General features: G+C 41.5%; 1 protein-coding gene across 1 annotated transcript in view; it reads left to right on the top strand.

Annotated features, from left to right (window-relative positions):
* The window catches only part of LOC120021788 (GTPase-activating Rap/Ran-GAP domain-like protein 3), a 55,962-nt gene that overhangs the window by 11,171 nt on the left and 18,434 nt on the right, over positions 1-26,357 (top strand). The window contains exons 6-17 of the mRNA XM_038965639.1: positions 644-719; positions 824-922; positions 1,161-1,264; positions 4,435-4,549; positions 4,959-5,004; positions 5,426-5,532; positions 5,928-6,043; positions 6,961-7,065; positions 7,164-7,238; positions 11,966-12,080; positions 12,259-12,285; positions 12,496-12,600. Of these exons, the coding sequence (XP_038821567.1) occupies positions 644-719; positions 824-922; positions 1,161-1,264; positions 4,435-4,549; positions 4,959-5,004; positions 5,426-5,532; positions 5,928-6,043; positions 6,961-7,065; positions 7,164-7,238; positions 11,966-12,080; positions 12,259-12,285; positions 12,496-12,600 (1,090 nt within the window). The remainder of the gene's footprint in view (positions 1-643; positions 720-823; positions 923-1,160; positions 1,265-4,434; positions 4,550-4,958; positions 5,005-5,425; positions 5,533-5,927; positions 6,044-6,960; positions 7,066-7,163; positions 7,239-11,965; positions 12,081-12,258; positions 12,286-12,495; positions 12,601-26,357) is intronic.

The raw sequence follows: 26,357 nt of genomic DNA, 5'->3' as shown, positions 1-26,357 counted from the left end.
TTAGCGGTAAACAATTCCAAAGTCACAAAGCGCATCCACTATAACGTGACGAAATGTCCAAAAGTTCCGTAACAGTCAGTAGAAACATGTCAAACGATGTACTGAATCAATCTTTAGAATGTTGTTAACATACATCTTGAATAACGTTCCAACCGGAGAATTAGATTGACTTCAGAAGAGCGGTGGAACGGAGGTCCTCCTCATGTGAAGGCGCGTGTTCAATGCGTGGCGTGATTACTAATTCCTGTCTCCTTCGGCCCCCCTTCAAATTAGAGTCATCAGACAAAGTTCTATTGACTGTTGACATCCAGTGGAAGTCGTAGGAAGTGAAAACTCATCAATATCTCGCTGTAATTTCAATGAGAGCTTGGTTGAAAATCTGCCACCTCAGAAACAATTCAAACAGGAAGTGGAACTTCTCAGGTTTTTGCCTGCCATATGAGTTCTGTTATACTCACAGACATAATTCAAACAGTTTTAGAAACTTCAGAGTGTTTTCTATCCAATATGAATAATAATATGCATACATTAGCAACTGGGACTGAGGAGCAGGCAATTTACTATGGGCACCTCTGTGCACCTTTCATCCAAGCTACTCAATACTGCCCCTGCAGCCATAAGAAGTTAAACTGTATTTTCTTAGGGTTCTGTTAACTTCAAGTTCGGTGTCCTGTATGCCAAAGATGGACAGCTCACAGATGATGAGATGTTTAGCAACGGTAAGTCACTAATATTGTGGGTAGTAAGTATCACATACACAATTTGAAGTATCCATGTTCTGTGAATAGTACTTTCAACCCCGCTCTTTCTTCTGTTTCTTCAGAAACAGGAAGCGAGAGCTTCGATAAGTTCCTCAACCTGCTAGGGGACACAGTCTCTCTGCAGGGCTGGGCGGGTTACCGCGGTGGACTGGATACCAAAAGTAAGACCTGGTCACCAAACACACACAAGCGCGCACACACCATGGGTTCTGCAATTAATTCTTGTTTTTCCATCATATTGCAGACTATGGAGATGTCTTCCAATTACATTCTCTGTTTTGATCTTTCTCTCCCTCTTTCTATTTAAAAAAATATATTTTCTCTTGCCTACACACTCCTCCCTCTCCCCCATCCTTTTATACTCTCACTGATCTATCCCTTCTCTCTCTCTCTCTCCAGATGACACTACAGGAATGAACTCCATCTACACAGTGTACCAGGGCCATGAGCTGATGTTCCACGTCTCCACCATGCTACCCTACTCCAAGGAGAACAAGCAGCAGGTGTGTGTGTGTGTGTGTGTGTGTGTGTGTGTGTGTGTGTGTGTGTGTGTGTGTGTGTGTGTGTGTGTGTGTGTGTGTGTGTGTGTGTATGTGCTTGCTTTGTTATGTTGACAGCACCCCCGTCTCTATCTCTACATCTCAGACCTCCAGAGCCGGTCAGTTGTGCATACATATTTTTTACTCAATTCAATTCAAAGGACTTTATTGGCATGGAAAACATATGTTTACATTGCCAAAGCAAGTGAAATAGATCATCAACAAAAGTGAAATAAACAATCAAAAATGAACAATAAACATTACACTCTCAAACGTTTCAAAGGAATAGAGACATTTCAAATGTCATATTATGACTATGTACAGTGTTATAACGACGTGCAAATAGTTAAAGTACAAAAGGGTAATAAATAGACATAAATAGGGGTTGTATTTACAATGGTGTTTGTTCTTCACTGGTTGCCCTTATCTTGTGGCAACAGGTCACCAATCTTGCTGCTGTGATGGCACACTGTGGTATTTCACCCAATAGATATGGGAGTTTATCAAAATGTGATTTGTTTTTGAATTCTTTGTGGATCTGAGAAATCTATGTCTCTAATATGGTCATACATTTGGCAGGAGGTTAGGAAGTGCAGCTCAGTTTCCACCTCATTTTGTGGGCAGTGTGCACATAGCCTGTCTTCTCTTGAGATCCAGGTCTGACTATGGCGGCCTCTCTCAATAGCAATGCCTCTGACTCTGTACATATTCAAAGCTTTCCTTCATTTTGCGTAAGTCACGGTGGTCAGGTATTCTGCCACTGTGTACTCTGTGTTTAGGGCCAAATACCATCCCAGTTGTCTCTGTTTTTTGGTAAATTCTTTCCAATGTGTCAAATAATTCTCTTTTTGTTTTCTCATGATTTGGTTGGGTCTAATTGTGTTGCTCTGTGGGCTCTGTTTGTGATCAGAGCCACAGGACCAGCTTGCTTAGGCAACTCTGCTAGGTTAATCTCTCTGTAGGTGATGGCTTTGTTATGAAAGGTTTGGGAATCGCTTCCTTTTAGGTGATTGTAGAATTGAACAGCTCTTTTCTGGATTTTGATAATTAGCAGGTATCAGCGTAATTCTGCTCAGCATGCATGAAGGGCAATGGGTTCTATAACTGATTCAAGTATTTTTAGCCAGATCTTAATTGGGATGTCGAATTTTATGTTCCTTTTGATGGCATAGAAGGCCCTTCTTGGCTTGTCTCTCAGATCGTTCACAGCTTTGTGGAAGTTACCTGTGGTGCTGATGTTTAGGCTGAGGTAGGTATAGTTTTTTATGTGCTGTAGGGCAACGGTGTCTAGATGTAATTTGTATTTGTGGTCCTGGCAATTGGACCTTTTTTTGGAACACCATTATTTTTGTCTTATTGAAATTTACTGTCAGGGCCCAGGTCTGACAGAATCTGTCCAGAACATCTAGGTGCTGCTATAGGCCCCCCTTGGTTGCAGACAGAAGCACCAGATCATCAGTAAACAGTATACATTTGACTTCTGATTCTAGTAGAGTGAGGCTGGGTGCTGAAGTCTGTTCTAGTGCCCTTGTCACTCTCTTTTCTGTCGCTCGTTCCCCTTAACCCATCCCTCTCTCTCCCATATAACCCTTTCACCCCCCTCTCCCATCTTTCTCTCCCTGACTCATCTTTATCTCTGTCATTTCCTTCTCTCGCTGTCTCTCTCATTGCTAACCTCTTGTCAATCTGACTAACTATGACCATACCGAATGCTTTACAGTCATTTCAGAGACACAACAGCCAGTTAGTCTTTTATCTGTTCAATGTCAGAGTTGTTGAGATGCCAAGGAAATGTGAAATACTCCCAAGTCCTTGATCTTTCAGTCTCCATTCACTCACTCTAGAGAAAACACACATTCATGCACGCAAACACACACACACACACACACACCTAAACACCACTGAGTCAGACAAACCTTTATTGAAACAGTACAAAACAAAAAGCGAAGTATTGACATTCTACACCACAACATTTGTACCTTATGACCTACTGTTAAAAGCCCCCTAGTTTCAGACGTGTGTGTGATTGGAGTGTGTGTGTGTGTTTGACTGGAGTGTGTGTGTGTGTGTGTGTGTGTGTGTGTGTGTGTGTGTGTGTGTGTGTGTGTGTGTGTGTGTGTGTGTGTGTGTGTGTGTGTGTGACTGGAGTGTGTGTGTGTGTGTGTGTGTGTGTGTGTGTGACTGGAATGTGTGTGTGTGTGTGTGAGACTGGAATGTGTGTGTGTGTGTGACTGGGAGAAAAAAGGCAGAAGAGAACAAAGACAGTTTGACGTTAGTGTGAACCCACTCAGGAAAAGCCAATATCTGTGGGCGAGATATGAAAGGACATAGAGGGGTACATTCATAATTGGATTCCATCTAAAACAGATTCCGAAGTTGCTAATGAATACAAACACATTCTCTTTGCAAGCCTGTGTGTTTGTGTGTGCTCGGTTATGAAACGCCAACTGACATTTACTCCTGAGGTACCGACTTGTTGCACCCTCTTTAACCTCTGTGATTATTATTTGACCCTGTTGGTCGTCTATGAACGATCAAACATCTTGAAGAACGATCTGGCCTTAATGGCCATGTACTCTTATAATCTCCACCCGGCACAGCAAGAAGAGGACTGGCTCCCCTCAGAGCCTGGTTCCTCTCTAGGTTTCTTCCTAGGTTCCTGCTTTCTAGGGAGTTTTTCCTAGCCACCGTGCTTCTACACCTGCATTGCTTGCTTTCCGGGGTTTTAGTCTGGGTTTCTGTATAAGCAATTTGTGACATCTGCTGATGTAAAAAGTGCTTTATAAGAACATTTGATTGATTTCTTTTGTGTGTGTTCTCTGCCTGCTTCAGAGTCACTTTATTCACAAAGTACATTTACACATTCCTGGAAAATGAGACTTTTTAGTGAATAGGGGCTGCCAGCAATAGACAATGTACAAAGAAATATGATTATAATAATTAATGGAAGCTCTAAATTTTTATTTTAGATGCTCATAAAAGAGGCATTAATGCTTTAGGCCAGAGATTGATGCATGAACTGTCTAGTCTAAATCAATAAGATATGAGTTATTTCACTTGTTTGTTCCAAGTATTTTTATTGTATGACTTTTCTCATTGTCTCTGTCTGCCTCTCTGTCTCTCTTGTCCAACAGGTGGAGAGGAAAAGACACATTGGGAATGACATTGTCACCATAGTGTTCCAGTTCCAGGAGGGGGAGGACACATCTCCGTCATTTAAACCCTCCATGATCAGATCACATTTCACACGTATCCTTTTTTTACAGGCGGGAAATATCTCTGACATTGTACACATTTCTACGATCTTGAGCAGCCAGAATCGTAGGCCCTGTCCAGAAATATTGCCTAGCCCGTACTCTCTGGGCAATTTAATGTACATCTGAAAGAATTGATTAGGTATAAGCAGTATGATAGTAGCACCATAGCAAAGGCAGCTAGGTTGGCATTTTCATCATATTGCTTATTGTGTACCAAAGTATCTAACATTGCATATCTTCACAAGTGCCTACGGGGTAGAGGATAGGGTAAGTGCCTACAGGGTAGAGGATAGGGTAAGGGTCTAGGGGGTAGGGGGCTGTTTTTGGACGAAGCCATACACATCACTGCTAGCTTGATAGATTGTATGTGTTCAGGCTATTTCCTTCATTTTCTCTGCAAGATATCTTTGCGTTAGTTAGATACAACAGTCAAAACGACAGTTACAGGTATGTGGAGGTGCTTTTTCATTAGTATTTTTCAGGTACACGGCACGTCGTTGGTGTGTGTGTGTGTTTGTGTGTGTGTGTGTGTGTGTGTGTGTGTGTGTATGCATACTTGCATGCATACAGATGTAGGATCTTAATTTGATGACTCTTTAGTTTGAGAATTGTCCTGCACGGCAGAAAATGCAAACTTAGTGTATTCAAGGTTTAAAAATGCTTAACGTTTGTAATTTCCACTTTAAAATGTGAGACATGATTTGCCCTAACGTAAAATAGATCAACCCCTATATTGATGAATAGTAATCCTCATAATAATTCACATTTCCTGTTGCTGCAGGATTATTTTCCGTCTGTAGCACACTGCCTCAAATTAAAGATCCTGTGTGTGTGTGTGTTAAATATAACAGTGCTTTGTGTGTTCCAGATTGAAGATTTTCTCTGAGGAGAGTGTGCCACTGTTCGGACCGCCCCTTCCCTCATCACCAGTGTTTACAGACCACCAAGAATTCAGGGACTTTTTGTTAGTCAAGCGTAAGATCAGTGACTTACTCTCACACACTGTTTAGTTTACAGACTGTTTACAGCTCTACTGTGTGCAATGAGCTAATGCACTGCAGTGACTAATCGGTCACGTTCATGAGCAAGTGTCACATTTATAAAGGCCCTTTCCTCGTGCTTTGCCACATGCGGCATAACCATAGTAGGACATGATTTATTAGTAAAAACATCTACAGTATGTAGACATTATAAAGGCTTTATAGAGGCATTCATTAAGCATTTACAAGACGTTGATCGTTTAAATGTGACCAAAGAATGTTTGAGTTGGAATTTTTGATGCTTTTGCATTGTCTTTTTATGGTGATCACATAAGTGTGTACGTACATGTGGGTGTGTTCTCCTAATGAACCCCTCTCTCTGTCCTGCAGTGATCAATGGCGAGAAGGCCACCCTGGAGACGCCCACGTTTGCCCAGAAGCGCCAGCGAACCCTGGACATGCTGATCCGTTCCCTCTACCAGGACCTCATCCCTGACCTCCACAAGGTACAGCTCTGCCACACACTAACTAACCCAGCCTGGTCTAGTCCTGTTGAGCCGCCTTCCCTACCCTTTTCACACGACTGAGCCAAACCGAGCTGAGCTTAACTGAGTTGTCCTCCGCTGGCTTGGTTATGCACTATAGTTGCAGGAACTGTGGTGACCGTGAGTAAAATAAGATATCTGTGCCAGCGTGGTTCAGGTTGACACGATGGTGTGAAAAGGGTATGGGGCTCTCCTTTCCTCTGGTTCTGCTCCTGCTTCTAAAAACAAGGTATTTTTCTATAGTCCTCAAACTTCCATAGTCCACGGGTTTGCGCCTTAATTCATGCATCTTGTTTGGAATATGAGGTAGTGACAGTACTCTGTACATTTCCCTTTGCACCAGCTTCTAACCACTGATCTGATCTAGGCTCTCTGGTCACGGTTTGCACCACAGCCAATTGAGCTGCTCACTGTTCTGAACCACTGCAGCCCTGTCTATCTCTCTCGGCTCTAACCACTGCAGACTGCATAACACTGGGACTACTGGATACTGCTACAATGCGCCTATTCTGTGGGTGGACTCTCCTCCCTCTCTCTGTTCCCCATCCCACTTTCTTTGTTTTTCTCTGTTTCTCTCTCCCTCTCTCTCTGACACACATACACTCTTTCTCGCTCACTCTCTCTCTCTTTCAGTCCTTTACTTTCTCCCCCTCTTTTTTCCCCCTTTCCCTTGCTCATCCTCCCACTCCTGTCTATTGTTTCTCATATGACTCAGTTCTATGCTATGCTGCTGTATTTCCCACTAACTCCGAAGCCCGCTTCTCTATCTCTCTTTCTGTGTGTGTGTGTGCGTGCGTGCGTGCATGCGTTTGCCCGTATGTGTGTCCGTGTATGTGTGTGCACTTGCGTCCCATGTGCAGGTTCCCTTCTCTCCCCAGAACATGCTCAACAGACGCTCGTTCAGTGACGTGCTTCCAGAGTCGCCCAAGTCCACCCGCAAGAAGGAGGAGGCACGACAGGCCGAGTTCGTCAGGATAGGACAGGTGACACACACAGGGACAGACAACATACAGAGTAGCACAGTCACACTCTTTATCTCATGCACACACTCTCACGCTCTCTCTCTCTCTCTGTTGTCCAGGCACTAAAGCTGAAGACCATCGTCAGAGGAGATGCCCCCACCAGTCTGGTCACTACGGGCCTGTGTAGAAAAGAGGTGAGAAGACCAACACACATACACACACTCAGCCCCATGCACTAGAGGTTGACACGGGAGTGAATATTCATTCCTTTCCAGTCCTGATCCCGCAACAGTTCTATAACCCTGGAACTTTCCTGTCCCTTCCTGGTAAAAAGTACTCCCGTCCAGTGCTCATTTTTATGTGCAGAAATATGTAGGCTATTGTTTTATTTCGTAATACAATTTACGACTGTGAAATGCGATCGTCTTCCCTATTTTAGTTAAATGCACTGACTGTAGGCCTATTCTAAATGACCTGAATGTAGATAGATTAAGCTGGAGGATGAGGACAGAGACCCAGCAGGATGGTCGGCTCAGAACCGGCATAATTCTGAAGCTTAGAGCTGAGCACTGCCACATTTTAACATTTACAACACATTAACATTTGTATTTATTATGGATCCCCATTAGCTTCCTGTGGTCCAGCAAAATTAAGGCAGTTTATACAATTTTAAAACGGTACAATACATTCACAGATTTCACAACACACTGTGTGCCCTCAGGCCCCTACTCCACCACTACCACATATCTACAGTACTAAATCCATGTGTATGTATAGTGCCGTATGTTATCGTGTGTGTGTATGTTTGTGTTGCTTCACAGTCCCCGCTGTGTGTTTTTAATCTGTTTTTTTAAAATCTAATTTTACTGCTTGCATCAGTTACTTGATGTGGAATAGAGTTCCATGTAGTCATGGCTCTATGTAGTACTGTGTGCATCCCATGGGGACTGTGAAGAGACCTCTTGTGGCATGTCTTGTGGGGTATGGATGGGTGTCCGAGCTGTGTGCCAGTAGTTTAGACAGGCAGCTCAATGCCTGTAGGACCTGCCTTGTTGATAGTGTTGTTAAGAAGGCAGAGCATCGCTTTATTATAGACAGACTTCTCCCCATCTTAGCTACTACTGTGTCAATATGTTTTGACCATGACAGTTTACGATCTAGTGTTACTCCAAGCAGTTTAGTCATCTTAACTTGCTCAATTTCCACATTATAAGATTTAATTGAGGTTTAGTGAGTGTTTTGTTCCAAATACAATGCTTTTAGTTTTAGAAATATTTAGGGCTGACTTATTCCTTGCCACCCACTCTGAAACTAACTGCAGCTCTTTGTTGAGTGTTGCAGTCATTTCAGTCGCTGTAGTAGCTGACGTGTATAGTGTTGAGTCATCCGCATACATAGAAACTGGCTTTATTCAGTCAGTGGCATGTTAGTAAAAATTGAAAAAGCAAGGGGCCTAAATAGCTACCCTGGGGAATTCCTGATTCTAACTTGATTATACAGGCTTCCATTAAAGAGCACGCTCTGTGTTCTGTTAGACAAGTAACTCTTTATCCACATTATAGCAGGGGGTGTAAAATCATAACACATATGTTTTCCCAGCAGCAGACTATGATCAATAATGTCAAAAGCTGCACTGAAGTCTAACAAGACAGCCCCCACAATCATTTTATCATCAATTTCTCTCAGCCAATCATCAGTCATTTGTGTATGTGCTGTGCTTGTTGAGTGTCCTTCCCTATAAGCATGCTGAAATTCTGTTGTCGATTTGTTTACTGTGAAATAGTATTGTATCTGGTCAAACACAATTTTTTCCAGAAGTTTACTAAGGGTTGGTAACAGGCTGATTGGTCGGCTATTTGAGCCAGTAAAGGAGGCTATTCTATTCTATTACGGAATGACTTTAGTTTCCCTCCAGGCCTGAGGGCACCCGTTCTCTAGTAGGCTTAAATTGAAGATTTGGTAAATAGGAGTGTCAATATCGTCTGCTATTACCCTCAGTAATTTTCCATCTAGATTGTCAGACCCTGGTGGCTTGTCATTGTTGATAGACCACAATACTTTTTTCACCTCTTCCACACTGACTTTACGGAATTCAAAAGTACAGTTCTTGTCTTTCATAATTTGCTCCGATATACTTGGATGTGTAGTGTCAGTGTTTGTTGCTGGTAGGCTGACTGACAACCTGATCCAGGTTGCAGGTACTGGTTACAGTTTGAAGTTTTTTCTTGAGTGGGCAGCTTGATGATAGCCAGTTAATATTTATATCACATACATTATGAAGCACTTCAGACATATTATCCAGATACTGACTGCACTTGGGGGTCTATAGCAGTTTCCCACAAGAATGGGCTTTAGGTGAGGTAGATGAGCCATATTATTTCAACAGTATTTAACATTAGATCGTCTCTAAGCTTTACATGAATGTGGTTTTGAATATAGACCGCAACACCGCCTCCGTTGGCATTTCTGTCTTTTCGGTAGATGTTATAACCATGTATTGCAACGGTATTATCTAAGGGAGTTTCATAGAAACTAATGTCAGAATATGAATGTCATCTGTTACAAAGTTATTGACTTAATGGGCCTTGTTTCTTAGGCTACATATGTTAATATGGGCTATTTTTTAGCACTTTTCTGATTTGCTTGATTGTTTTTGATGCTTTACTGGGAAGCTCATCAGAGGTAGACTTACTCATGTTATTTACATTGGAGTGCAGGGTGAGCTGCATAAAGTGGTCTTCCTACTATTGCACACCGCCTCAGTGCTAACAGTGTAAAAACTCTGGTTTATAGGCTATGATTACTGCTTACAATAGCTGTAGGATAAACATACGTATTCGGTGCAATTAGGGGTACATAAATTAAATGACTTACATTGCGTTTGCCAATGCCCCTAAGATCATTGTCAGAATGGTAGGGATTAACTGAGCTGGTCTTGGATCGTTAACAACATGAACATAAAACATATTTTTTTTACAGCAGTAGGCTACTGCATAAGTCAATCTATTTTAATTTCCCTCTTTACCGCAGGTTTAGTTGAAAACGTGAACAGTTGGGCTTGACCGTAAAGTTTTTGGGAGTAGAGCAGCTATGTCTCTTCAGCCCGCTTGTCCTGCTCTCCGGATGGTAGCCTATTTGTTTAAACCGCACAATTTTTTTACAAGCCGTGTAACTCGGTTCCTACGTTGTCAAAGACAACTCCATAAAATGTTGCTAAAACACCGCTCTTTCCTTGGCTCTAATGTTAGTGATGGGTCCTTGGCTGCAACAAGACGTTGCAATTCATCTATTGGAGGCTTCATCATCTAGCCTACTGACGTAGAAAAGTATGTGGACACGCCATCAAATTAGTGGATTTGGCTATTTCAGCTACACCCGTTGCTGACAGGTGTATAACATTGAGCAAACAGCCATGCAATCTCCATAGACAAACGTTGGCAGTAGAATAGCCTTACTGAAGAGCTCAGTGACTTTCAACGTGGCACCGTCCTAGGATGCCACCTTTCCAAGAAGTCAGTTTTGTCAAATGTCTGCCCTGCTAGAGCTAACCCAGTCAACTGTAAGTGTGGTTATTGTGAAGTGGAAATGTCTATGAGCAACAATGACTCAGCCACAAAATGGTAGGCCACACAAGCTCACAGAACGGGTCAGCCGAGTGCTGAAGCACGAAACCCATGTCCTCATTTGCAACACTCACTACAGAGTTCCAAACTGCTTCTGGAAGCAACGTCAGCCAAGCAGCCGCACACAAGCCTAAGATCACCATGCGCAATGCCAAGCATCGGCTGGAGTGGTGTAAAGCTCGCCGCCATTGGACTCTGGAGCAGTGGAAATGCGTTCTCAGTAGTGATAAATCACGCTTCACCATTGTGCCAACTGTAAAGTTTGGTGGTGGAGGAATAATGGGGCTGTTTGGTTTGGGCTAGGCCCCTTAGCTCCAGTGAAGGGAAATTGTATCACTACAGCATACAATAACATTATAGATGATTCTGTGCTTCCATGTCACGCCCTGGCCTTAGTTATCTTTGTTATTTTAGTTAGGTCAGGGAGTGACATGGGGGATGTTTGTGTGTTTTTGTCTCGTCTAGGGTGTTTGTATTGTCTAGGGGGTGTTTGTAGAGTTCATTGTAGGTGTTTATGTAAGTCTATGGTTGCCTAGATTGGTTCTCAATTAGAGACAGCTGTCTATCGTTGTCTCTGATTGGGAGCCATATTTAGGCAGCCATAGTCATTAGGTAGGTTGTGGGTGATTGTCTATGTGTAAGTTACCTGTGTCTGCACTTATTGTTTGTATAGCTTCACGTTCGTCTGTTTGTTGTTTTGATTAGTTTGTATAGTTTTCGTTTTCGTCTTCATTAAAGAAGAATGTATTGTTATCACGCTGCGCCTTGGTCCTCCTCACTTAAATGTTACGACGAACGTGACATTCCAACTTTGTGGCAACAGTTTGTTTCAGCATGACACTGCCCCCGTGCACATAGCGAGGTCCACATACTTTTGGTCATGTAGTGTATATTAGGCCTAGCCTACACAGTTGTTGATTTTTATGAAATAGTCCACACGTGACATACTTCCACCCCCAAAAAATCTGTTTTGAACTATTCCTGTACTGCCCGTTCCTGTGGACTGTTGATCCTGTCCCGAACATGACTCTAGAACTTTACTCCCTTTCCTACCATAGTCCCCCGGGACAAGACCCGCGGGAGTCCTGTTTCCTTGTCAACCTTTACCATGCACTACTTTTTTCTCACTGAGGCCTAGTGGATCACCATGCCATAATAACATATTTACTAACTGTGATATATTCTGTTGTAGCATGCATTGTAACATAATGTAGACGCCAGTTGATATACTGGTAACTACGTGTTTGTGGTTATCCTGTGATGTCCTTTTTGTGTGTGTGTGTGTGTGTGTGCTGCAGCCTTGGGAGTCCCAGTCGTTCTGCAGTACGTTTTCCTATGAGACAGTGTGTGCTGACTCCTGGGGTCAGTCTCTGTTGGTCGCCACGGAAGCAGCAGGGGTCATGATGATAGATGGTGAGGTCATCACACACACTTTGAGCTTATAGAATGAAATGCGCTTTATAATTCGTGGACTATTTTATTATAGCTGTCATATGCATTATTCAATTATCACTTGAATATCAATGGTTCAATCAGCATTGATGTAATCGTACAATTCAACTCTTAACATTCTACTTTCCCTATATTTCAGCTGTCGATCCACTTCTTTCAAACCCAGGTGAGTGGAGCACGGTCAATTCTCCCCATTCAGTGCTACAACTTCTTAGTGTTCAATAGACCTAAATCATTTCATTCAGCCTACTATTTCAGGCAATGTTTTCATTATTGCAGCAACGACATCAGTCAGTGCTTTCATCAATAGTTAGTAAGATCCTGTGCGCTGCATAGGGAATGACCAGTAGACCAATGCATTGTGTTGTGTTGGTAGACGCCCAGGTCCTGCCCCCAGTGCAGGTGTTTGATAGGACCATGGTGGTGAAGCAGATGCATGTTCTAGAGCCTCAGGATCTCCTCATCACCAGGACTGACAAAGGTGGGTGATGGTCTCTTTGTCTCTCTTCATCTCTGACTCTTTCAGTCTCTTATTCTCTCTCTCTCCTCCCTCCCTCATTCCCTCAATTATTTTCTATTTCTCATTTTTTGCTTCCTCCCTCTCTCTCTCTCTCTCCTTCCATCCCTCTTTCTCTGAGTATTTTAGGCTCTTTACTTCTCTCTCCGTCTCTCTGTCACTCCAGCAAACACATTGATCTTCCTCTCTGGGCTGAGGAGGCTGACCTATACACATCCACTCTCTGTAGACTGCTGTTTGTGTGTATCCTGCAGGAACAGGTTCTGGGTTGACCTACTGAGATACACTTTCCGCTGTTATCACTCTTCAGATAAGGAGAGAGAAACAGAGAATGAACAAGGGGGGGCAAACTTCTATTTTTTTTTTATTTAACCTTTGTTTAACTTGGCAAGTCGGTTGAGAACAAATTCTTATTTACAATGACGTCCTACACCGGCCAAACACGGACGACGCTGAGCCAATTGTGCGCCGCCCTATGAGACTCCCAATTACAGACGGTTGTGATACAGCCTGGATTCGAACCAGGATGTCTGTAGTGACGCCTCTAGCACTGAGATGCAGTGCCTTAGACCACTGTGACACTCGGGAGGAAGGGAGTGAGGGAGAAATGCTCATCCCAATAATGCTTGTTTTCATTTCAATATAATGTAAAGAGAACATTCCAGGTTATGTCTATCATATAGTTGTTTTAACACCAATCACAAAAGCCAGTCTTGTATTTCCATACACTGTAATGTATTCACCATAACATTGACAGACCTCACTAAATTGTGACATATGTCAGAGCATCCCCTAGATTAGCTTCTACCAGTGATAGGATTCCATAGTGATTTAATTAAGCCTATTTTAACCTCAAATCAAGTGTTATTTGTCTTATGCTTCATAAACAGGTGCGTGTACACTAACAGTGAAATACTTACGGGCCTTTCCCAGCAATGCAGAGAGAAAAAAAGGAGAAATAGTAACACAAGGAATAAATACGCAATGAGTAATGAAAACTTGGCTATTGCAATGGAGACGCAGGGAGTCAGGAAGCAGCTGCAGTCGGTGAGTTTAATAGGAACGAACAGAGTGAACACAAAACCAGGAATAGCATCTAAAGATGAAAAACACTGCCTAATGGGGGATACAACGGAGCGCTAGATAAAGGGGAAGTAATCAGGGTGTGATGAAGTCCAGGTGTGTCATGATGGGTTACCAGGACCGGTGGTTAGTAGACCGGCGACGTCTAGTAGACGGGGATACAAGGTAATTGAGGTAGATATCTACATATAGGTAGGGATAAAGTGACTAGGCAACAGGATAGATAATAAACAGTAACAGCAGCATATGTGATGAGTCAAAATAGTTTGTTAAAAAATGTCAATGCAGATAGTCTGGGTAGCTATTGGTTAACTATTTAACTAACTATTTAGTAGTCTTATTGCTTGGGGGTAGAAGCTGTTTAGCGTCCTGTTGGTTCCAGACTTAGTGCATCAATATCGCTTGCTGTTCGGTAGTAGAGAGAACAGTCTATGACTTGGGTAGCTGGAGTCTTTAACAATTTTTAGGGACTGCCTCTGACCCCGCTTGATATAGAGGTCCTGGATGGCAGGGAGCTCGGCCCCAGTGATGTACTGGGTTGTACACACTACCCCTTGTAGCGCCTTGCGGTCGGATGCCAAGCAGTTGCCATACCAAGCGGTGTTGCAGCCAGTCAAGATGCTCTCAATGGTGCAGCTGTAGAACTTTTTGAGGATCTTAAGGCCCACGCCCAATCTTTTCAGCCTCCTGAGGAGGAAAACATGTTTTCGTGCCATCTTCATGACTGTTGGTGTATGTGAACTAGAGGTCGACCGATTAATCGGCATGGCCGATTTAATTAGGGCCAAGTTCAAGTTTTCATAACAATCGGTAATCGGCATTTTTGTATGCCGATTATGGCCGGTTACATTGCACTCCACGAGGAGACTGCGTGGCAGGCTGACTACCTGTTACGCGAGTGCAGCAAGGAGCCAAGGTAAGTTGCTAGCTAGTATTAAACTTATCTTATAAAAAACAATCAATCTTAATATAATCACTAGTTATCATCAACCATGTGTAGTTATTACTAGTTTGTCTAGCTTGTGCTCTGTTGCTTATAATCAATGCGGTGCCTGTTAATTTATCATCGAATCACGGCCTACTTCGCAAAACAGGTGATGATTTAACATGCGCATTCGTGAAAAAAGCACTGTCGGTGCATGCCAATGTGTACCTAACCATAAACATCAATGCCTTTCTTAAAATCAATACACAAGTATATATTTTTAAACCTGCATATTTAGTTAACCTCTCTGGTACAAGTGGGGACGGTGGCGTCCCACCTCGACAACAGCCAGTGAAATTGCAGGGCGCCAAATTCAAAACAACAAATCCCATAATTAAAATTCGTCAAACATACAAGTATTATACACCATTTTAAAGAGAAACTTCTTGTAAATCCAACCACAGTGTCCGATTTTCAAAAAGGCTTTCAGCGAAAGCACACCATGCGATTATGTTAGGTCAGCGTCTAGTCACAGAAAACCATACAGCCATTTTCCAGCCAAGGAGAGGGCTCACAAAAGTCAGAAATAGCAATTAAATGAATCACTAACCTTTGATCTTCATCAGATGGCACTCATAGGACTTCATGTTACACAATACATGTATGTTTTGTTCGATTAAGTTCATATTTATATCCAAAAATCTCAGTTTACATTGGCATCCAGTGAAAGTGCAGAGAGCCACATCAAATTACAGAAATATTCATCATAAGCATTGATCTAAGATACAAGTGTTTAACATACATTTAAAGATAAACTTCTTAATGCAACCGCTGTGTCAGATTTCAAAAAGGCTTTACGGCGAAAGCACACTTTGCGATTATGTTAGGTCAGCGCCTAGCCACAGAAAACCATACAGCCATTTTCCTACCAAGGAGAGGTGTCACAAAAGTCAGAAATAGAGTTAAAATTAATCACTTACCTTTGATCTTCATCTGATGGCACTCCCAGGTCTCCATGTTAGACAACAAATGTTTGTTTTGTTCGATAATGTCCAAATACCTCCTTTTTGTTCACGCGTTTAGTCCAGTAATCCAAAATGCACAAGGCGTGAGCACAAAGTCTAGACAAAGTCAAAAAAGTTCTATTACAGTTTGTAGAAACATGTCAAACGATGTATAGAATCAATCTTTAGGATGTTTTTATCATAAATCTTCACTAATATTCCAACCAGACAATTCCTTTGTCTTTAGAAATGAAAAGGAACGGAGCTCGTGCTCATGGCCACTAAACTAAAGGCTTTCAACCAGACCACTGGTTCAAACAGCTCTTATTCGCTCCCCCTTCATAGTAGAAGCCTGAAACAAAGTTCTAAAGTCTGTTGACATCTAGTGGAAGCCTTAGGAAGTGCAATCTGACCCCATAGACACAGTATATTGGACAGGCAATCACTTGAAAAACTACAAACGTCAGATTTCCCACTTCCTGGTTGGATTTTTCTCAGGTTTTCGCCTGCCATATGAGTTCTGTTATACTCACAGACATCATTCAAACCCCTACCCCTACACCGGTCAACAGCCCTGCACCCCCCCCCCCCCCCCCATTTCTCCTTCACCCAAATCCAGATAGCTGATGTTCTGAAAAAGTTGCAAAATCTGGACCCCTGCAAATCAGCTGGGCTAGACAAACTGGACCCTCTCTTTCTAAAATTATCCGCCATGCTCTTCAACCGATCGCTGCCCACACCTGGCCGCCCGTCCAGCATCATTACTCTGGACGGTTCTGACTTAGACTATGTGGACAATTACAAATACCTAGGTGTCTGGTAAGACTGTAAACTGTCCTTCCAGACTCAAATTAAGCATTTTCAATCCAAAATCAAATCTAGAATCGGCTTCCTTTTTCGCAACAAAGCATCCTTCACTCATGCTGCCAAACATACCCTCGTAAAACTGACTATCCTACCGATCCTTGACTTCGGCGATGTAATTTATAAAATAGCCTCCAACACTCTACTCAGCATATTGGATGCAGTCTATCACAGTGCCATCCGTTTTGTCACCAAAGCCCCATGAACTACCCACCACTGCGACCTGTATACTCTCGTTGGCTGGCCCTCGCTTCATATTGATCGCCAAACCCAGGTGATCTATAAGTCTTTGCTAGGTATAGCCCCGCCTTATCTCAGCTCACTGATCACCATAGCAGCACCCACCCGTAGCACGTGCTCTGGCAGGTATATTTCACTAGTCACCCCCAAAGCCTATTCCTCCTTTGGCCGCCTTTCCTTCCAGTTGTCTGCTGCCAATGACTGGAACGAATTGCAAAAATCACTGAAGCTGAAGACCCATATCTCCCTAACTAACTTCAGGCACCAGCTGACAGAGCAGCTCACAGATCACTGCGCCTGTACATAGCCCATTCAACTACCTCTTCCCCCATACTGTTATTTATTTTGCTCCTTTGCACCCCAGAATCTCTACTTGCACACCCATCTATCACTCCAGTGTTTAATTGCTATATTGTCATTATTTTGCCACTTTGGCCTATTTATTTCATTTGCACACACTGTATATATACTTTTTCTATTGTATTATTGCCTGCATGTTTGTTTATTCCATGTGTAACTCTGTGTTGTTGTTTGTGTTGCACTGCTTTGCTTTATCTTGGCCAGGTCGCAGGTGTAAATGAGAACTTGTTCTCAACTAGCCTACCTGGTAAAAATAAAGGTTAAATATTTAAATAAAATAGTGATGAGCTTGGAGGGCACTATGGTGTTGAACGCTGAGCTGTAGTCAAATGAACAGCGTTCTCACGTAGGTAAAATTCACAAAATAGCACAATTAGTCAGGAGCCTGTAAAACAACCGCTATTCCTTCCAGCGCCATGCTGTCATCTCACACAATGCTGTGACAATAGTCCAATATTGCCTGGTTATGTTCTCAATGTATCAGCACATGGGTGGTTTGTGAGTGGGTACAGACAGATGTTACAAAAACATGTAAACAGAAGAAAACTGTCAACTTTCTGGAATTTTTCCAGTTTTGTCATGAGACTGTGTGGGACTGTGTGGTTTGATATGCTGCCCGATAGACCACTGAGGAAGACTATAATAGAAACGAGGAAGAACAGAAGAATAAGGGATTTGATGAAGATGATTTGATGAACACTGGTGGTTTGTGGGTGAATATCTATCAAATCAATCAAATGTATTTATAAAGCCCTTTTTACATCAGCAGATGTCACAACGTGCTTATACAGAAACCCAGCCTAAAACCCCAAACCGCAAGCAATGCCGATGTAGAGGCTCAGTGGCTAGGAAAAACTCCCTAGAAATGCAGGAACCTAGGAAGAAACCTAGAATGGAACCAGGCTCTGAGGGGTAGCCAGTACTCTTCTTGCTGTGCCGGGCGGAGATTTATAAGAGTACATGGCCATTTTAAGGCCAGATCGTTCTTCAAGATGTTCAAACGTTCATAGATGACCAGCAGTGTCAAATAATAATCACAGTGGTTGTAGAGGGTGCAACAGGTCAGCAGTAAATGTCAGTTGGCTTTTCATAGCCGAGCATTCAGAGGTTGAGACAGTAAGTGCAGTAGAGCGGGAGAGAGGGTCAAAAACAGCAGGTCCGGGACAAGGAAGCACATCCGATGAACACGTCAGGGTTCCATAGCCATAGGCAGATCAGTTGAAACTGAAGCAGCAGCACAACAAGGTAGTATGTCTGGTGAAAAGTCAGTGTTCCATAGCCACGGGCAAAATAGCAGAAACTGGATCAGCAGCACAGCCAGGTTGGACGGGGACAGGCCAGGAGTTGTCAGGCCAGGTAGTCCTGAGGCATGGTCCTAGGGCTCAGGTCCTCTGGGAGGGGGAAGAGAGAGTGATGGGAGAATTAGAGGGAGCATACTTAAGTTCACACAGGACACCAGATAAGACATGAGAATTACACCAGACTGACCCTAGCCCCCTGGCACATACTGGAGACTGAGACGGGGGGGGGGGGGGGACACTGTGGCAGGGTCCGAGGATACCCCCAGACAGAGCCAACCAGGCAGGATATAACCCTACCCACTTTGCCAAAGCACAGCCCCCACACCACTAGAGGGATATCAACAGACCACCAACTTAATACCTTGAGACAAGGCTGAGAATAGCCCACGAAGATCTCCCCCACTGCACAAGCCCGAGGGGGCGCTAAACCGGACAAGAAGATCTTGTCAGTAAATCAACCCACTCAAGTCGAGTGTATCGAAAGCCTGGCACGACGTGACGCACCCCTCCTTGGGATGGCATGGGAGAGCACTAGTAAGCCAGTGATTCAGCCCCCCCTTATAGATTCAGAGGCACAGTGGAGAGAGGGGAACTTGCCAGGCAGAGACAGCAAGGGCGATTCGATTCTTCACTCCAGTGCCTTTGCACCCCTGGTCGAGACTACCATATGTCTGAAACACAGGCTTCCAGGGTAGGCAATTTTGGGGCTTAAACCTGTTATGGCTGCAAGCCCGATATCGGTACACCTATGACAACATCCCCCCACCCCCCCCACACTGATTAGCATCGCTAGCATAGCGTCACAATTAAATAGTAGCATCTAAATATCATTAAATCACAAGTCCAAGACACCAAATGAAAGATACAGATCTTGTGAATAAAGCCACCATTTCAGATTTTTAAAATGTTTTACAGGGAAGACAAAATATGTAAATCTATTAGCTAACCACGTTAGCAAAAGACACCATTTTTCTTTGTCCACCATTTTTTCTCTCCACCAGTAGCTATCACCAATTCGGCCAAATAAAGATATTGATAGCCACTAACCAAGAAAAAACCTCATCAGATGACAGTCTGATAACATATTTATTGTATAGGATAGGTTTTGTTAGAAAAATGTGCATATTTCAGGTATAAATCCTAGTTTACAATTGCACCCACCATCACAACTCGACTAGAATAAATACACAGAGCAACGTGTATTACCTAATTACTAATCATAAAACATTTCTTAAAAATACACAGCTCACAGCAATGGAAAGACACAGATCTTGTGAATTCAGACAATATTTCAGATGTTCTAAGTGTTTTACAGCGAAAACACAATAAATCGTTATATTAGCATACCACATGTGCAAACGTTACCAGAGCATTGATTCAAGCCAAAGAGAGCGATAACGTAATCATCGCCAAAATATATTAATTTTTTCACTAACCTTCTCAGAATTCTTCCGATGACACTCCTGTAACATCATATTACAACATACATATAGAGTTTGTTCGAAAATGTGCATATTTAGCCACAAAAAAACGTGGTTATACAATGACAATACTAGCAAAACTAGCCTGAAAATGTCGGGCGCCATATTTGACAGTGATCTTGTCTCATGATTAACTATTCATAAACTTGACTAAAAAAATATAAGTTGGACAGCTATCGAAAGACAAATTAGTTCTTAATGCAATCGCTGAATTACATTTCTAAAATTATCCTTACTGTGCAATACAGGGTTCGCCAAGCGAAGCTATACCAAAGAAAATGGCGGAATATGTGTTTAAAATTTTTCGACAGAACAACGATTTATCATCTTAAATATTTCTTACTATGAGGTGATCTTCCATCAGAATCTTGGGCAATGTATCCTTTCTTGGGTCTAATCTTCTTTTGGTCGAAAGATGTCCTGTTGTCCGTCGAAATGCCCACTAACGTTCGACCGGGACCCCGAAACGTGCCCGGTGCTTCAAAGTTCATCACATAGAAATGCCTCAATCGCACTAAACGGATATAAATTGCTATAAAACGGTTTAAATTAACTACCTTATGATGTTTTTAACACCTATAACGAGTAAAAACATGACCGGCGATATATTACTGGCTAAACAACAGCTTGGAAAAAGAGCAGGTCCAACGTCCATCGTGCGTCAGGCGCAGGGAGCAAAAGAACGGTACATCCGGTCTTTGGCGTTTTATACAGGCCCTGATTGCGCAATCGACTCCATTCAAATTGTCACCACTTACTGACATCTAGAGGAAGGCGTGGGCAGTGTTTGTATCCTCATAGGATTTACAGGGACTTTAAAACTGACCTGGAACCAGAGGCCAAGATTTCTGAAATCTCACTCACTGGGAGGAAAAGTGCTGTAGAATGAGTTCTGTTTCACTCAGAGACATAATTCAAACGGCTATAGAAACTAGAGAGTGTTTTCTATCCAATAATAACAATAATATGCATATTGTACGAGCAAGAATTGAGTACGAGGCCGTTTGAAATGGGCACCCTTAATCAGAGCTACTCAATACTGCCCCTGCAGCCATAAAAAGTTAACCATGTTTCATCGAAATGTACAGCTAGCTGTGTCTCGTACGCATAGCAGTGAAAATTGACATTGTGGTTCCGAATGACATCACCTAGAGGTAGAATATATAGTGAAAACAATAGTGGTCCTAAAACGGAACCGTGAGGATCACCTAAACTTACCATTTAACTTACCACCTAAACCATCCACCTAGACGAACTGATATCTTTCCGACAGTTAAGCTCTAAACCAGGCAAGACCAATTAGGGTTTCCAATCCCTCCAAAATAATGTGGTGATCAATTGTGTCAAAAGCGACATAAGGTCTAGGAGCACAAGGACAGATGCAGAGCCGCGATTAACCTGTTAGGCGGGCTGTCCCGACATCGGTACACTTATGACAACATCCAGCTCAATTGCAGGGCGCGAAATTCAAAATCTATTTTTTAAAAATATTTAACTTTCACACATTAACAAGTCCAATACAGCATTTGAAAGATAAACATCTTGTTAATCCAGCCAACGTGTCCGATTTTTAAAATGTTTTACAGCAAAAACACCACGTATATTTATGTTAGTTCACCACCAAATACAAAAGAGGACAGACATTTTTCACAGCACAGGTAGCATGCACAAAGCCAACCTAACTAACCAAGATCCAACCAAACAAACCTAGAAACAACTTCCTCAGATGACAGTCCTATAACATGTTACACAATAAATCTATATTTTGTTCGAAAAATGTGCATATTTGAGCTATAAATCAGTTTTACATTGATGCTACCATCATAGCTACAGTCAGAAATAGCACGGGAGTAGCCAGAGTAAATACAGACACCAACGTCAACTACCTAATTACTCATCATAAAACATTTCAGAAAAATATATGGTGTATAGCAAAATGAAAGACAAAGATCTTGTGAATACAGACAATATTTCCGATTTTTTAAGTGTTTTACAGCGAAAACACAATATATCGTTATATTAGCTTACTGCAATGGCTAACACACAACAGCATTGATTCCAAGTAATCGGTAGCGATAGCACAGCTCGACAGATATATGAAATAGCATCCCAAATTGGGTCCTTATCTTTGTTGATCTTCCATCAGAATGTTGTAAAGGGGTCCATTGTCCAGAACGGTCTTTGTTTGAATCCAGAACGAACTATTTCCCTCTTGAATTAGCAAGCACACTGGCCGTGCGGCGCTAACCTCTCCTTCTTGAAAAAAATATTCCAACGCATCACGTCTAAAGTCCCGAATAAATTTCAATAATATAATTAAACTATATTGAAAAAACATACTTTAGGATGATATTGTGACATGTATCAAGTAAAATCGAAGCCGGAGATTATATTCACCTATAACGACGGTTTTCCAGGAGGCAATTCAAGGTCCAACTTCGCGCCTTCGGAAAAAAAAATTATGGCGGACCTCTCACTCCAAGAGGCTGTATTCAATCCCAGAACGAGATATTCAAGTCCTTTCTGCTCTCACTTCCGCATGACACCCAGGGGAAGGCGTATGATGTGTTTCTATGGTCCCAAGTGACATGCCCTTTTATAGACAAGCTCTTGAAAAAAGACCTCGCATTTGGAAATCTCACTTCCGGATAGGAAATGGGCTGCAGAAAGAGTTCTGGTTCACTTAGAGAAATAATTCAAACGGTTTAAGAAACTAGAGAGTGTTTTCTATCCAATAGAAATGATAATATGCATATTGTACGAGCAAGAATTGAGTAGGAGGCCGTTTGAAATGGCCACCTCTTTCCAGGTTACTCAGTGCTGCCCCTTGCAGCCATAAGAAGTTAAAAGGTAATTTACCACCTTCAAAAGTGAGGTGTCAGTACTAAAATCTAAAATCAGACTGGTGCGTTTCGTATGCATTATTTGTCTTCAGGAAGGCAGTGATTGCTGCACAACAGCTTTTTTTTAATATATTGAAAATAATAGAGGATTCGATATAGGCCAACTTTTTTTTATTTTTTCGGGTGAAGGTTTGGCTTTTTCAGGAGAGGCTTTATTACTTTATTTGGTACACATCCGGGGGATAGGGAGCAATTATTATGGTCAACATAGGGCCAAGAACAGGAAGTAGGGCTGGGGAATAGGGTCCAGTAGGTAGCTGGAAGGTTTAGAGGCCATGACTATTTTCGTGAATGTGTAGAGATACAGGATTAAAAAACTTGGCCACTTAACGAAGATCAGTCTTTACAGGGCTAAAAGAAAAGGAATATAACATTTACTGTTTACAGGAAACTCACTCTACATCCTTAGATGAAGTTGTGTGGATAAAGGAATGGGGTGGTGAAATAATTTTCTGTCATGAACAAAAGAACTCAAAAGGTGTGATTTAATTAACAAAAATTTCGATTTGAATATGCAAATAATCAGGAATGACTTTCTAATATGAAAGTGGATGAAAAATAGATTTGGCTCATTAATCTATATGATCCAGATCAGGATGATCCATACTTCTTCGAAAATATTTATACCAATTTATTAAACTTGCAGGCAACAAATGATCAAATCATAATGGTAGGAGACTATAACATAGTGTTAAGTACCTCAATGGACCGTAAAGGAAGTCACTCTACAAACTATCATAACCGTGCCCTTAAGAAAATCACAAATATTATGGACACATTAGAAATAGTGGATATTTGGAGACTAAAAACCCCGACCTAGTGAGATATACAGTACATGGAGGAGACTTAATCAAGCTAGTCGTCTTGACTACTTTCTTGTCTCTTTCTCTCTTGCATCAAAGGTTAAAAAAGTTTTAATAGGAGACAGAATGCAATTGGATCATCATCTAATTGGCCTTCACATAACTCTCAGAATTTTCACGTGGACGGGGATATTGAACATTTTATCAAAGTTTACTGGAGGACAACTTATTTTTAACTAAGACAAAATAACTAACTGAATTGTTATTGTTTGGGATACCTTTAAATGTACCTTCAGGAGGTCATTCAATTCAATATTCATCAATAATTAAAAAAGCAGTTTCTAGCTAAAGAGACAAGACTAACAAGGGAAAAACATTAACTAATAGTACAGGTAGATGACAATAAAAACGATACTACAGAGATACAAAATAAGTTAGAGGAAAAACAAAAAGAACTTGAACTTATTCAGTGTAAACTATTACAAAAATTAAGCAAGCTGGATGAAATATGGAGAAAAATGCACAAAATTATTCCTGAATCTCCAATACGCTAACAGATGTTCTCTTTTCCATCTCATCCTCTCCCACTGAATGAAGATTACGGTAAGGAATTCTTTCCAAATAAAAAATATAATTAACAAATGTACAGAAAGGTCAGTGTGAAGGCCAAATTACAGAGGATTAACTTCTTGAGGCTATTAAATCCTTTCAGTCTGGAAAAACCCCAGGGCTTGATGGCATACTGGTAGAGGTATATCAAGCATATTTGATATACTAAAAGCTCCATTGTTAGATTGTTTTAACTACTCCTATAGAAATGGTAGTCTGTCAGGTACTCAGCAGGAAGGTCTGATTTCTCTATTATTAAAACAAGACCCAGATGGCAAATATAAAGATCCAGTCTATCTAAAAAACTGGAGGCCCCTTACACTTCAATGTTCTCTAAGAAGCCAGGCCTGGTATTTATAGCGAATTTTGAAAAGGCATTTGATAAAGTAAGACTGGATTTTATTTATAAATGCCTGGATTTTTTCAATTTCGTGATTCTCTTATAAAATGGGTAAAAATAATGTATAGCAACCCCAGGTTGCAACAGTATAGCAAAATCAGATCCAATAACAACATTAGCAGATTAGAAATCCAAGGCCTAAAAACAAAGGTGTCCATGTATGCCAATGACTCAAGTTTTATATTAAGTCCGCAAGCTAGATCCCTGCAATGTCTCATTGAAGATCTAGATAACTTTTCTGTACTCTCTGGACTAAAACCTAATTATGATAAGTGTACAATATTACGTATTGGATCTTTAAAAAATACTACTTTTACATTACCCTGCAGTTTACCAATAAAATGGGCTGATGGTGAAGTAGACATACTTGGTATTCATATCACAAAAGATATAAATAAGCTCTCCACAATGAATTTCAATAGAAAACTTGTAAAAATAGACAAGAACCTGCAACCATGGAGAGGTCTATTTATGGAAAAATTGCCCTGTTTTAACTCCTTAGTCATATCTCAGTTACTTATGGTGCTGCTTACTCCTGCTTATTCGTTTTTCAAATCAAATGAGCAAAAAATATTTTGCTTTATCTGTGACGCTAAACCAGACAAAATAAAGCGTGCCTATCTATATAATGAATATGAATTGGATGGGTTGAGATTATTAAATATAAAATCACTAAACCTCTCTCTAAGCTTCACTTATTCAAATGTTTTACTTGAACCCTAAATGGTTCTTAAGTAGATTACTAATAAAAGCTCATCCACTGTTTAAAATGGCCTTTTTGCCTTTGTGCAGATTGCCATGTCTCATTTTCGATTAATTGAAAATGATACTTTTTCGAAGTATGTCTCTTTTTCAAACAAGCATTGCAGATCTGGCTACAATTTCAATTTCATTCCCCTGAAAAGAGAACAAATATTACAACAAATATTAAAGTCAAAATTAAACATACAAAGTTACTTTGAGGGGCAGTGTTTTTACAGCTAATGCCGGTTTGTCTGAGGCTGATGCCGTGCAGGTGTTTGTACACATGCATATACACACACTCTCATTCAAATACACGCATACACAGACACACACATGTAATAGTGCCAGACATGCACTCAAACATATACAGTTGGCATTGCTGTTATGATTTTAGTTGTCCTTGATGTCCTTTGTTTTGTTTTGTTTTTTTGTATTGTATTGTTTGCTTTTTCTTTTTTCTCTTTTATTAATTTTCTTGGTTGAGGGGTTCTTGGGGGTGGGGAATGGAATTAATTGTATGTATTTTTCTTTTTTATTCTTGGGTGGGGACTGTGGGAGTGGTCTCGGATGGTTGAGGGTCAGCTATTGGGGAACTGTGGGGGGGATCTTGGAGGGTTTGGGTTCACGTTTTTTGGCCTGGTGGGAGATCTGTCAACGTGCCCTTAAGCAGGGCATTGACCCTGGATGCTTCTGTGTGTCGCTCTGAATGGGAGTCTGTTGGATGACTGGTGTGGTGTAATTGTTGAGCGGCTTCACTGCAAGTATATTGTATGTTTCGGATATTAAAAATAAAACAAATTATATATATATATATAACTTGAGTGTCTCCATTGATCCTAGGTCCTGGCAGTTCTGTGCAGATTCAGGACAACTGAGTTGTGGAGAAATATGCATATTCAAAGAGGAGTCCGTAATTTGCTTTCTAATGATCAATATTTTTTTTGTTGAAGAAGTTAATGAATTCATCACTGCTGAAGTGAAGGCCATCCTCACTTGGGGAATGC

This window comes from Salvelinus namaycush, chromosome 26 (assembly GCF_016432855.1).
Source record: "Salvelinus namaycush isolate Seneca chromosome 26, SaNama_1.0, whole genome shotgun sequence".
Lineage (NCBI taxonomy): Eukaryota > Metazoa > Chordata > Actinopteri > Salmoniformes > Salmonidae > Salvelinus > Salvelinus namaycush.
Note: the sequence above shows the minus strand (reverse complement) of the source record. Positions and strands in the feature narration are given on the sequence as shown.